This window comes from Mobula birostris, chromosome 2, assembly GCF_030028105.1.
Source record: "Mobula birostris isolate sMobBir1 chromosome 2, sMobBir1.hap1, whole genome shotgun sequence".
Classification (NCBI taxonomy): Eukaryota; Metazoa; Chordata; class Chondrichthyes; order Myliobatiformes; family Myliobatidae; genus Mobula; species Mobula birostris.
In genome coordinates this window covers 208,436,238-208,450,706 of record NC_092371.1, presented here as the reverse complement: position 1 = coordinate 208,450,706, position 14,469 = coordinate 208,436,238, and the positions used below count along the sequence as shown (strand labels likewise).

At 38.5% G+C, this 14,469-nt stretch overlaps 1 protein-coding gene across 4 annotated transcripts in view; it reads left to right on the top strand.

Annotated features, from left to right (window-relative positions):
• Window positions 1–14,469, top strand: part of mapre3b (microtubule-associated protein, RP/EB family, member 3b) — a 76,497-nt gene that overhangs the window by 11,841 nt on the left and 50,187 nt on the right. The window contains exon 1 of one of the 4 annotated variants that reach the window (XM_072251359.1): window positions 12,042–12,116. The exons of 1 other annotated variant lie outside the window; for it this stretch is intronic. In XM_072251359.1, coding sequence (XP_072107460.1) covers window positions 12,067–12,116 — 50 coding nt within the window. In that variant the 5' untranslated portion in view covers window positions 12,042–12,066. Of the gene's footprint in view, window positions 1–12,041; window positions 12,117–12,351; window positions 12,408–14,469 lie in introns of those variants that run through there. 2 more of the 4 variants (XM_072251358.1, XM_072251361.1) reach the window with 2 other exon arrangements.

Genomic DNA, 14,469 nt, shown 5'->3' with positions numbered 1-14,469 from the left:
TTGAGGCCAGAAAGAAGCATAAATGTAGGAAAAGGGAATGATGAGAAAATTGATCGTGTTTGCTTTTAACCTACAGAAGATGTGTTTTTTTTGTAATTTTTTTTTATTGAAGTTCATCATCAAACAAAGCTTTCCGTAGGATGTATTTCAGATACTGCACATATATATCATATGGTCATATTTGTTACAAATCTCCATATAACATTTATCTGAGGTATACACTTATAGAAAGGAGGAAAGAAAGAACAGTCAAAAGAAGAAAGCTATGTACAAAGTGGGGAGTGATCTTTTTTTAAACAACATATTCATTGACTTGTGAGAATAAAATCAGGCCTTTGAGGTGTTATGTTGTTAAACCATTTTTCCCAGTATGAATCAAGTTGTTCCAACTTATGATTAACAGATGCTGTTATCTTCTCCATTTTGTAAATGTCCATTGTAATTTCCATCCATACATTTAAAGTTGGGCTCTCCTGTGATAACCATTTCCTGGTAAGGCTCTTTTTACCAGTCACCAGCAGTATATTCATTAAATATTTATCTCTTTTTCAACCATTCTTGAAGTATATACCCAAAATATATGGTCTAACTTTCTAAGGGTATTTCACATTTAAAGATGTCTTGTAGGGTTTTGTGTATCCCACTCCAATAGTCTTTGATAACGGGGCATTCCCACAAAATATGATAATGGTTTGCATTTTGATTTCCACAATTTCTCCAGCAAACAGGGAGGTTACTATCATAATGGGATTTCTGAGGGGGTGTAATAAAATATCTTATCAAGTTTTTCCACCCAATCTCCCTCCATTTCTGTGAACTGGTACACTTCTATTGATACCTCCATATTATTGTCCATTCTTCCTCATATTATTATCCCTCCTTCCTTCTCCCATTTTGTTTTAATGTATGAAGTTGAATGTGTTTTAAGATTTGACAAACCCTTATACACGCTTGAAATTACTCTACTATCGTTGTCTGAATTATATGCTTTTCTAAATAGCTCTATCAAACATGTACTTGCCTTGGTTACATTTTTAACCGTCTTATTAACGTACTGTTGCATCTGTAAATATCGATAAAAGTCTTGTTTTTCTAATAGGTGTTTCTCTTTGAGCACTTCAAAACTGAACAGTGTTCCTTCTTTCATTATATTGCAAATATCTGTTATTCCTTTAGCTGTCCAGTCCTTAAATCTAGGATCCAGTTTGTTCGGCGTAAAACCTGAGTCACGTGCACACTATTTAAGAATTGCAGTGTCTTTCTCTAGTTTATATTCTTTTATAATCGTTTTCCATATTTTAAGAGTCCATTTCACCCATGAGTTATCAATAGTATTTATGTAACTTTGTAGGTTGTTATCAGCCAAAATTGCCTGTATGGGGACGGGAAGTATCCCCTCCTCAATGTTTTTCCATTGAGTGCCATATGATGGATTGCACCAGCATATCACAGCTCTCAACTGTGCTGCAAAATAGTAATCTCTGAGAGAAGGTAGGCCCCATCCCCCCTTTTCCTTGGCTAACTGCAAAGTTTTGAGACGAATTCTAGGTCTTTTACCTTGCCATATATATCTTGATAGCATCTTGTTCCATTCATTGAATTGATTTTGGTTATTCTCTATTGGTAGGGTTTGACAGAGATATAGTAGTGTGGGCAGTATATTCATTTTAATAGATTCAATCCTTGAACTGACACCAAGAAAAGGAATTAGGTTCCATCTTGTTATATCTTCCTTAATTTTTTTATATATAGGCTGATAATTGCATTCTGATAATTTTGCCAAATCTTTTGTCATAATGATGCCCAAATATTTGTTGGACTCTGTTTGCCATGCCCAAGGATATCTACTTTCAATTTCTCTTGGGCTATAGTTATATGAAAGTAGTTGGGTTTTATCTATGTTGATCTTGTATCCTGATAATTGGCCATATTGTTCAAAGGATTGCATCAATTTAGGTAAAGAGTATGTTGGTAGCCCTAGATAGATCAAAATGTCATCTGCGTAACAGGCCAATTTATGTTCTATCCCTTTAATAGTAATTCCCCTGATATCTTCATTTTGTCTGATGTATTGAGCTGATGGTTCCAGATATAATGCAAAGAGTAGCGGTGATGATGCACAACCCTGTCTCGTGCCCCTTTCTAGGGTAAAAGTATTAGATAACTATCCATTGATTTTAATCCTAGCGGTAGGATTGTCATATAGTGCCTGTATAGTTTTAATAATTGTGTCATGTAGACCAAATCTATGTAAAACTCTGTAAAGAAAATTCCAATTAACTGAATCAAATGCCTTTTCAATGTCCACGCTTATGATTGTTCCTTCAATTTCATTTTTTTTATATGATCCATAATATGAAGTGTCCTTCGTATATTGTCTTGTGTTTGGCGTTGTTGTATAAAACCTTTCTGATCATTATTTATCAATGTGGGTAGAAACTCTTCTAATTGTTTGGCCAAGATGGAGGTAAATAATCTGTAATCCACATTAACAACAGATATTGGTCTAAATGACCCACATTCCATTTTATCCTTGCCTTCTTTCGGAATAGCTGAGATTATCGCCTCCTTCCAGCTGGGTGGCATTTGCGCCTTTCTTAGAGCCCAGTTCAGTGTGGGGAGTAAAACAGGAATTAACTCATTTCTAAATTCCTTATACCACTCTGCCGTACATCCATCTGATCCTGGTGACTTGCTTAATTTAAGCCTACTAATTGTAGTTTTGAGTTCAGCTTCAGTTATGTCAGCAGTCATCGTTCTATTTTGTTCTTTGCTTAAAGTGGGTAACTAAAGAATTCAGGAAGGTGTCAATCTGGGCTATGCTTCCCCCGGAACTTTGAAATATAGAGTTTTGTAAAACATTTCAAAAGCTTCTATAATTTCACTTAGCTATTTTTTTTATCACTTTTGTTCTTGGATCCCTAATTCTATGAATTGTATTTTCTGCTATCTTTTTTTTCAGTTTCCACGCCAGTATTTTCATTAGATCCACTTTCATAGTGTCTCTGTTTCAGAAACATTACATTTTTTCTAACATCTTGTGTAGCCAAACTATTAATTTCATTCCTAAATTTTTAATTTCCTCTAGTGTATCCTGTGCCAAACTCAATTTGCGTTTTTTTTCTAGTCCCTTCAGCTTATTTTGTAATTCCTCTAATGTTTTATTCCTTTTTTTCCTTATATGAAGATTTTGCTACAGTTTTCCCCCTTAAGACAGCCTTCATAGTATCCCATAGAATGGGAGGTGAAACCTCTCCATTATCATTGAGTTCTAAGTAAAGACCAATTTCTTTTTTAATTTGTTCCTTAAAATAGGAATCATTGAGTAGACTTGAATTTAGTTTCCGAATAGTATTCTTTGGTTGTAGGTTATAATTAACAGATAAAAATATAGATGAATGGTCACTTATATCTATTGTCCCAATTCCACAGGTGTTTATTTTGTCTTTATCTTTTCCAAATGTTATGAAATAGTCTATTCTTGTATATACGGAATGGGGGGGCAGAATAATGAGTGTAATTCCTTCTATCAGGGAAAAGATCCCTCCATATATCAGTTAGACCATCATCCTCAAAAAGAGTGTTAACTTTCTTATGTAAGGACTTTGTTTCATAAGTTTTTCTATTGCAAGAGTCTAACTTTGATTGTAATTGTAAATTTCAGTCTCCCCACATATCAAGGGACCTTCTGTTTCCGTTACCATAATATTAGTAATTTTCTGGAAGAAACTAATATCACTTCCTGGGAGTGCGCATATATTCAATAAAGTAACTGAATTTCCGTCTATATTCCCCCTTACCAGAATATATCTGCCCTCCTTATATCCCATTTTGAATACTTTTTCAAAATTTAGCTTGCTTGAGATGAGAATAGCAACTCTTCTATGTCCTGAGTTATATGAGGAGAAAAACAAATTAGTGAAGCCCATTCTCTTTAATTTTCCATGCTCATTATTACTTAAGTGAGTTTCCTGTAAATATACTACATGGGCTTGTTCTTTTTTCATTTTTGATAGAATTGTACTTCATTTGATTGGATTTAACAGCCCATTGACATTGAAAGAAATGAATTTTACTTTGTCCTTAACAATGTGTACTTATCTGTTAGTATATCACTGAAATTTGAAGAATATAATTTAATCAATCTACTCCCTGAACAAATAAGAACCAAGAAATGCGAATAATAAAAAAAAGGTAACGAAGGTGTGATTCCAAGGCTGGGGTCTCTAGATGACCCTGGGTTGAGCTAGAGGAAACGTCTAGCCGTGGGGATTAGCCCCTTGTACCTGTGAGTTGAGGGACCCCGCTGCAGTACCTCTAAAAGTAAGTAAAAAAAAAAATCTATGTCCATTGCACAGAAATGATTTCCCTGTGTATTCCTCCCATATATATATTCTCATTTAGGTGGGGGAAAAGGAGTGAATGAATGAATAAAAAAAAATTGAGTAATATAAAATCCGCATTATAATACGTATTTCTTGAGATAGGTATATCACCGTCTATTTTTGCTTCCGTTTAGTTTATCAGCACTTTTAAAGTTAGCCAAACCTTATGGCTCTTCTGGAGGAGGTGAGGGCTGTCTTCGGAGAACTCACAGTCTCTTTCTAATATCCTTCTCTTGTCCTCCTCCCGTCCCCTGCTTTCTCGGTTCTCTTACTATTTCCCAAGCAGATCGGGATAACTGCTCAGCCAGATTTTCCCTTGCTTTGACCACGCTAACAGGCAGTCCTCTGTTGTTCATGTCTGTAGTCGCGTCTTCCACTGCCTGATATAGCTGTATTTCTCCTTCGTAAAATACTCTCAGTTTAGCAGGGTATGGAGTTTGGAATTTAATCTTTTCTTGCTTTAATATTCGTTTCACTTTGGAATATTCCTACCATTTCTGTAGGACCGCCCGGGGGTTATCATGATCAAAAGATATTAACTTTCCATTTCAAAACACCCTCTTCTTACCCCAGGCCCTTCGTAGAATCTCTGCCTTGCTCTTGAATTGAAGTACTATTGAGTGCAGCTTACTTTCTCTGTCTCTGGGAGGCCTCAAGACGAGTGCACGATGCACCCTCTCAATTTCAATCTCCATAGTCAGGGGAATTTCTAGTGCTTCCTGCAGCAACTTTTCCACAAACTCCATCATCGGCAATCGCTCCACTAACATTATAAATGCAGATATTTTTCTGTCACGATCTTCCCTCCTGGTCAAGCAATTTACTTTCCTGTTGATTTAATATTTTTATCGTCTTAGTATCCGTTCCAGGTTTTGCACGCGATCTTCCACCTTCTCAACTCGAGTCTCTGCCACCGCTATTTTCTGATTGATGTTGGCAAGCTCTGACTTGATATCATTGAGTTGCTGTTCTATAACTTTTTGGACTTCCCTTATCTCTTCCAAAATGCTTATCATATTTGCCGCTTTGCCTGAACGAGGCCCAGCGTCAGCTTCGCCACCACGTGCACGTGTAGGAGAGCCGCGTGTTGTACCTCTCTCTTCCATAGGCTCTGCAGTGATAATTTTTTATCTCCATTCTTTTTCCCCTTCTCAGATATTTTCAGAAGATCTTATACTTGATGGATTAACGGGGCAAAATATGCGTTTTTCCAGAGGAGCTGTTGATTTAAGCTGCCATTCTGGACGATGACGTCACCGGAACCCCCAAGATGTGTTCTTTTAAATTCTTTAAAAGATTTAATTTTTATAATTAATACGACTTTGGAAGCAAGCAATTCTGTTGTTCAAAATTAGTTTAAGACTTAAATTACGTAAGGTCTTTTCCCTGCGCTAAGTAATTATGCACACTTGTTAAGTAGGGCCAATAAATCCATGAGGAACTAAATGAAAAATCTGAGGGAAAAAAATTGGATCAAATCTATTGTGGCATCAAGGAGCCCTGGTACAACTGGTTCTAGCCTGTGAGGGAAGAAGATTCTGCATTATGTCAAAGAAAGATGAATACAAAATAAAAACAAATTTTGGAAGTTGAGGCAAATACAGGTTTCTCCTGCCATCTGAAGGTAGAGCGTCCCTATGAAATGGTTCGTAAGCCAGAATGTCGTAAAGCAAAGAAGCAATTACCATTTATTTATATGGGAAAATTTTGTGAGCATTCACAGACCCAAAAATAACCTACCAAATCATGCCAAATAACACTTAAAACCTAAAATAACAGTAACATACAGTAAAAGCAGGAATGATATGATAAATACACAGCCTATATAAAGTAGAAATACTTTTCCGCAATCATTGCCGGCACTGTTCTCCGTACCGAAAATCTCATGGAAGCGCTCTCAGCAGAAAATCTCACGCAAGTGCTTTTAGCAAAAACACGGCAGAAACACTCTCTCCAGTAACCTTTAAGCTATGAAGCTGCCAAATCATACCAAATAACACGTAAAAATACACAGCCTTTATAAATTAGAAATAATGTATGTACAGTGTAGTATCACGGGAATCGGGAAGACAGCGAGCACACTGATGATGGTGTGTTAGACTGAGTCGTTGGAGTTTGGGTGGTGCAGTGGCCCCCCCCCCACCCTCCAGGCTACCGACCGATACCAATCCGCGAAGCATGCAGTGGTGCAGCGGTGGCCGGGAGGCACACAGCACATCTTTAAGAAAAAAGCCAAAATAAGCATGCTAATTAATTAGGTGCCGCCCGACACGTAAATGTTGGCCCAGATCAGAGGCGACGCAATCGTCTCTGATCTGGGCCAACAATTACGTGCCAGGCGCACCTAATTAATTGGCATGTTTATTTCGGCTTTTTTCTTAAAGATGTGCTGGATGCGTCCCGGCTACCGCTGCATTCTCTGCGAATCAGTATCTGTTCGCGGCCTAGGGGTTGGTGTGGGACACTGAGGTGTCGTCTCATCGTCATTTGTTTCCATTAGGGCACGCAGCTCATCTTCTCCTATAACTGCCCGCCCCGATGTCGAAGGTCGAGGTTCGTCATCTGCTGTGTCTGATGTGGAAGGCTTGAAAAAACAGTACAGTATGCTTGACTGCTGAGCCTCGCGCATTTTTAGACCATACAGTTCTTTATAAGCACTCAAACCATCCTGCAAATATGCCTTAAACGGATGTTCCCTTTCAAAATTAAAGTTGTACTTTATCAGTACTCATTCGGTTTTGATTGTTATCCTTTCCTCTTCCAGTTGCATCAGCTCTTCATCTATCAGTTCTTGGTCATGGGATGCCAAAACCTCTTCAACATCATCTTCGTCAGCTTCCACAAGCCAAACTCACTTTGTCCTTACTTCGTTCGCCACGATCAAAATGCTTAATTATGTCTAGTTTTACACTAAGTGTAACACTCTTACGAGCTCTTTCAGGCTTTTCTGATACCCTAGAACTCATCTTGCTAACAGCTGTTCACAGGCACTTGTTTAAGCAATACCGGCAAGAATGCCGTTCCGATTCCGGGGGAGAGCGGTTGCTCAGGACGTGCACTGCCTTTCTATCGCGCGCTGCTTTTTTTTCGTGCGCTGCCTTTCTTTGTAACAGTGAAAACACCTTCTGTTAGCGAAAACAGGGAACTAATGTAGGTCTTTCATAACAGTGAGGTTTCGTAAAGCGAATGTTGGAAAAGCTGGGGACACCTGTATGGAAAATAGTTCTCGAGAGATCAGAAAAATTTGATCATATCTTCTCAAGGAATTCTGTTTTGAGCAAGGGGTTTGTGAAGTTTTACAATGTGGTTAAAATGCAGTCTACATCTGTTAAGTAAGCTTAAAGTGAGGTGAAGAGCAGCTAGTTCTAAACTGTGACTCTTTAACTTTCACTTTCCACAAAATGCAAATTAGGAATTTAGTGCTCCAACGATGCTAAGGAGAACATAATCTGGTATGTAACAGCTTGTTTGATTGATAACCTGTCCTTCACTCACATGATTTGATTGACTGGGTATCATACTGAAATACCCACAAGTTTCCACAATAGCTCATTTTAAATCTCATCTTTAACGCTCAGGAATACTGGAACAACAAGCACAAGGTAACACCAGTAACTTTCCTATATTCCCAAAAAGCGTATTTCCATAAAATATATACTGAAATTAAATTGATGGTGGTTAATTCCAGCATCCATTAACTTGTTAATGAATACCTTTGATGTGAATACCTTTTTAGAAGTAAGGAGAGCCTTCATTAAGAGAATCAACAAGAATTTGTTTAATTTGGAGTCACCAGTTGTCTGCTTCTCGTTGTCCAAATGGTAACTGCGGTTAACCTTAGATTCAATAGGTACATTTAATATCAGAGAAATGTATTAAAAAAAACATCCTGAAAAAGTTCTTCTTCGCGAACATCCACAAAAAAGAGGAGTGCCCCAAAGAATGAATGACAGCTAAATGTTAGAACCCCAAAGCACACCCCCCCCCCAGCTTCCCCCTCCAATGCACAAGCAGCAGCAAGGCAACAACCAACATTCCCACCAGCAAAAAAGGGTTGGTGTCCTCCACCGAGCACTGAAGCATGCAGCAAAGCATCAATAAAGAGACAGACTTGCAGTACCCCAAAGACTACTCGTTCATCCGGTAATTCAACGTACCACAGGCTCTCTCTCTCTCCCTAATCAGGGAAAAACAGATGTCCCCGTTTCACAGCGAGAGGGGAGACATAGTAAACAACTCGCTGATTTATGATGTTAAAAGTCTTGTGTCACTTTTTCTGAGCTCTGTGCCCAGAGAATCGACTCCGGAAAGGCTCAGGTCTCTGGATACACAGCCAACAGCTAACCTGCTGCTTTCGATGTTCTGTGTTCTCCCGCGACTCCTCAGTAATTGGCACCGGCCTTGGATCAGCCCATCTCTGGAGCCACGAAAATCCGGCACCCTGAAGGCGTGTTAGTCTTCCTTGCATCTTGGAAGGACTTTGCTTTTGTTGTCTTGATCTGCTATCTGCCTCAAGTTATATCTAGATATTCCATTTTTATTTAAGAATTATAGAGCTCTAGTAGCCTCTTTTGAGTCATTATACTGCAAATTACTATAAACACTGAGCACGGGGGCCCCCCCAGGGCTGTGTGCTCAGTCCACTGCTGTTCACTCTGCTGACCCACGACTGTGCTGCAGCCTGTCTCTGAATGTCAACAAAACAAAAGAGATGATTGTTGACTTCAGGAGGACACGGAGTGACCACTCTCCGCTGAACCTCGATGACCCCTCCATAGAGATTGTTAAGAGTACCAAATTTCTTGGTGTTCACCTGGTGGAGAATCTCACCTGGTCCCTCAACACCAGCTCCATAGCAAAGAAAGCCCAACAGCATCTCTACTTTCTGCGAAGGCTGAGGGAAGTCCATCTCCTACCCCCCATCCTCACCACATTCTACACAGATTGTATTGAGAGCATTCTGAGCAGCTGCATCACTGCCTGGTTCAGAAATTGCACCATCTCGGATCGCAAGACCCTGCAGTGGATAGTGAGGTCAGCTGAGAAGATCATCGGGGTCTCTCTTCCCGCCATTACAGACATTTACACCACACACTGCATCCGCAAAGCAAACAGTATTATGAAGGATCCCACGCATCCCTCATACAAACTCTTCTCCCTCCTGCCATCTGGCAAAAGGCACCAAAGCATTCGGGCTGTCACGACCAGACTATGTAACGGTTTCTTCCCCCAAGTCATCAGACTCCTCAATACCCAGAGCCTGGACTGACACCAACCTACTGCCCTCTACTGTGCCTATTGTCTTTTTTGTTATTTGTGGTAATGCCTGCACTGTTTTGTGTACTTTTTGCAGTCCTGGTTAGGTCTGTCGTCTAGTGTAGTTTTTGTGTTGTTTTTACGTAGTTCGGTGTAGTTTTTGTATTGTTTCATGTAGCACCATGGTCCTGAAAAATGTCTCGTTTTTACTGTGTACTGTACCAGCAGTTATGGTGGAAATGACAATAAAAAGTGACTTGACTTGACTTGAAAAGCCTATCAAGTCCATGGCAGTTCCTCAGTAAGCAGCCTGGGCAGCATCATTCTCTGATAAATTAGTTAAAAAGATGCTCAATTTTTTTGTATATTATATCTTACTTTATCTAATTATTGTTGATTTTACTGACAAGTTGTTGACCTGAGATACTTACTTCATTTCTGTCTTCGCAGATGCTAACCTGACTTGATTATTTAGTGTTTACAGTTTTTATTTTGGAAACATGCAAAGTATTGTTTGTAAGGAATGGAATAATGACACTTATATAATTGGAAAGTAAATTCACCACATTACCTGAATTGTCTCACATCTGCATCTGCCCATCAACATACAGTAGGTGGAGAGCATCAATGGTCCCAGTTCTCAAGAAATTAAAACTACTCATCCTTTCCACTGTTGATTCCTCAATGAGGGCTGGTGCATGCCTAAAGTCCACAGTCAATTACATGGTTTTGCTAATGTTGAGTGGGAGATTCTTGCTGTGCCACCACTCAACCAGCTGATCTCCCACTCCTATATTCTCATTCCTGTATGCCTCCTCGTTGCCATCTGAGATTTTACCAACAACAATGGTGTCATCTGTGAATTTATAAATGACTTTTGAGCAGTACTTAGCCATGCAGACATGAATATAGAAAGATTAGAGCAATGGGCTGAGCATGCATCCTTAAGCCGATGTTGATTATCAGCAAGAAGGAGATGTCATCACTGATCTGTACTGACTGTGGTCTTCCAGGAGGAAGTCAAGGATCCAGCTCCATGGGGAGGTTCCAAGGCTCAGGTTTCGAAGCTTGGTTGATTAATATTGATGGGATGATAGTATTGAATGGCATCATATATGTAACCATATATAATATTATAATGTAAGGTATGTGAAATTTACAATATGTTACAATATCAATAGTGATGAAATGCTTCGAGAGGTTGGTTATGTCTAGACTGAACTCCTGCCTCAGCAAGGACCTAGACCCATTGCAATTTGCCTATCGTCACAATAGGTCAATGGCAGACACAATCTCAATGGCCCTCCATACAGCTTTAGACCATCTAGACAACACAAACACCTACGTCAGGATGCTGTTCATTGTCTATAGCTCAGCATTTAATACCATCATTCCCACAATCCTGATTGAGAAGTTGCAGAACCTGGGCCTCTGTACCTCCCTCTGCAATTGGATCCTTGACTTCCTAACTGGAAGACCACAGTCTGTGTGGATTGGTGATAACATATCCTCCTTGCTGATGATCAACACTGGCGCACCTCGGGTGGGTGCTCTATTCTCAATAGACACATGACTGTGTAGCTAGGCATAGTTCAAATACCATCTATAAATTTGCTGATGATACGACCATTGTTGGTAGAATCTCAGGCGGTGCCGAGAGGGTGTACAAGAGTGGAATGGTGCTGCAGCAACAAACTGGCACTCAACATCAGTAAGATGAAAGAGCTGATTGTGGACTTCAGGAAGGGTAAGATGAAGGAACACATACCAATGCTCAGAGGGATCAGAAGTTGAGAGAGTGAGCAGTTTCAAGTTCCTGGGTGTCAAGATCTCTGAGGATCTAACCTGGTCCCAACATATCGATGTAGTTATAAAGAAAGCAAGACAGTGGCTGTACTTTATTAGAAGTTTGGAGAGATTTGGCATGTCAACAAATACACTTAAAAACATCTATAGTTGTACCATGGAGAGCATTCTGACAGGCTGCATCACTGTCTGGTATGGAAGGGCTGCTGCACAGGACCGAAAGAAGCTGCAGAAGGTTGTAAATCGAGTCAGCTCCATCTTGGGCACTAGCCTACAAAGTACCCAGGACATCTTTAGGGAGCAGTGTCTCAGAAAGTTAGCGTCCATTATTAAGGACCTCCAGCACCCAGGGCAAGCCCTTTTCTCACTGTTACCATCAGGCAGGAGATACTGAAGCCTGAAGGCACGCACTCAGCAATTCAGGAACAGCTGTTCCCCTCTGCCATCTGATTCCTAAGTAGTCATTTTTTAAATATACAGTATTTCTGTTTTTGCATGTTTTTTAATCTATTCAATATATGTAATTGATTTACTTGTTAATTTATTATTATTTTGTTTTTTCCCCTCTCTACTAGATTATGTATTGTATTGAACTGCTGCTGCTAAGTTAACAAGTATCATGTCACATGCCGGTGATAATAAACCTGATTCTGATTCTGATCTATACAGGTATAACATGTCACATATCTAACCATGATTCCTTTTTTCTGCTCCAATCTAATCATTTCTCAAAGCACTTGATATTCAAAATACTTTAGCAATTATTTGCCATCATGTTGTGGGAAGTGAGCTTTATTATCTCAGTCAAACAAGCTCCAAAAGTCGGTTGAACCAAATGCTGAGTCACTGCAGCATTTTATTCAATATCATTATGGCTCCTTCCCCACTGCCTGTATTTGTTCTGCATCTGGAAACAGCAGTTCCATTGAAAGCAAGATCTTTGCAAGAACATCATTGTAGGTATGGTGTCGTTTGTGAGATAAATTTGATATACGCCAGGCAACAGTTTAGTAATTTATTTTTCATGTTGGAAAAATATTTATACTTAGTTCTGCAAAATTGTAACATGAAGGAAAGTTATCTTGTGATGTCCGTTGAAGCCAGTGAACGTTGAACATCCAGTTAGTTTAATTTTTAATTATACTGTTCTCCTAATCTAAAAATATTTGTAACTGTTACTTGGTTATACAAAAGCAAGTCTGCTTCGGATATGAAATGTTCTCTGTGTGACATCAAAATCTACAAGTTCATCTACAAGTGGTTCTGATATGTGTTAACAGAATGTAAGGATAGCTTCAAACAATAAGGAAAAAGATTAATTCATTCACAGTTTCAATTTTACAATTTTAATGATGCAATTTACTGTACTTTAAATAGAACATGTAACAGGTTGCCTTAAGAATAAATGGCAATCTGAAACCTTGGAATAAGTATTTTGTGAATCTTTAATCAAAGGTAGAAGAAGCATTAAATTATATAATTAATGAAAATATTTGCCTGGTTACTATGCATAAAATATTATGTCTGAAGATTGATTACATTGTGAAGAACTTATTATCCCTTGTCAGTAAAAAATGATCTCGGAATAACATTCACTTTTTCATTTAGCACTATTCAGACTATTTAAAGTCATTTTCATTAAAAATAGTTATTTATGCAAGTAAAATATTACACTATTTGGCTCTAAGGAAAGCTGCCTCAGTTTTGCATGTTAAGTTGTAAGAAATATTCTGTTTTAGTGCAGTAGGCTCTGTTCCAATGTTGCAGTATAACATCTGCAGTAGAATAGGTTGTAGCATGGTACATTATAAAACTTGAATATATCATTAGTTAAATCTTGGAGCAAATTTGTCATTTAGGCAGTTGGGAATTTACTGCAACCATTCCTTAAGAAATGAGATTTGACTTTGTATTCTGAAATACCTATGAAGGAAAATTTCAAATTTCCTTGATGAGAAAGTCATACTACTATGGATAAATTAATTGTGTTTAATCATGTAAATGAACAATATTTACCACCATTCAACCTTAACTTCATTGGTTTACATTAAAGGAATGTTACAGCCATTAAAATGTCACGTCCATTTTACAACAAGTGCAATATTTATGGAGGCAAAATTGGATTTGTTTTGGTATCTTTTTGACCTTTAGGAAATTGCAGAATTGTTAACCAATTAATGCTAATGAAACAGACCACTAAAATTTAATTCACATCAAAGTTGCTGGTGAACGCAGCAGGCCAGGCAGCATCTGTAGGAAGAGGTGCAGTCGACGTTTCAGGCTGAGACCCTTCGTCAGGAGGGTCCTGATGAAGGGTCTCAGCCTGAAACGTCGACTGCACCCCTTCCTACAGATGCTGCCTGGCCTGCTGCGTTCACCAGCAACTTTGATGTGTGTTGCTTGAATTTCCAGCATCTGCAGAATTCCTGTTGTTTGCGTTTAAAATTTAATTCATCCAGAATTCCAGTACTGTGGCTGATAAACCAGAGAAATTTCCAGTTCAGCTTCCATCTTATATATGGTTGAAACATTTTTGCAATATATCAATAAGAAAGTTTTATTTTGAACAATGAGCTGACTTTTCCTGAAGGTTCAGTATGTGCAATTTTGTCCCAGGAGATGAAACTACTGAAATGCTATTTATTGACGTGGTTTAGGAACATGAAATCTAATAAAGAATTCTGTAAAGTGGCATGAATATATGCATTAACAGAGTTTCCAAAGTTGAAATTGTTCAAATTATTCGTTGGTTTTCTTTTGAGATGGGTGTTACAAAGAACTTATACTTGCAACATTGAATGGTTATCAGTGTGAATGAAATTACAAAACATTTATTGGCTTTAGGTCTACAGCTTGAAAGGAGTGTCATTTTCACAATCAGAATATGTAAATTGATATTACAGTTGGATTTTTTTTTATAAATGTCATCCATGAATAAAGAGTATAAACTGAATGAGGGTTTATGATTTTTTTTGGCCAGTGTTGTATTCAGAGAATTTGTAAATAAAAGATAACAAGAATG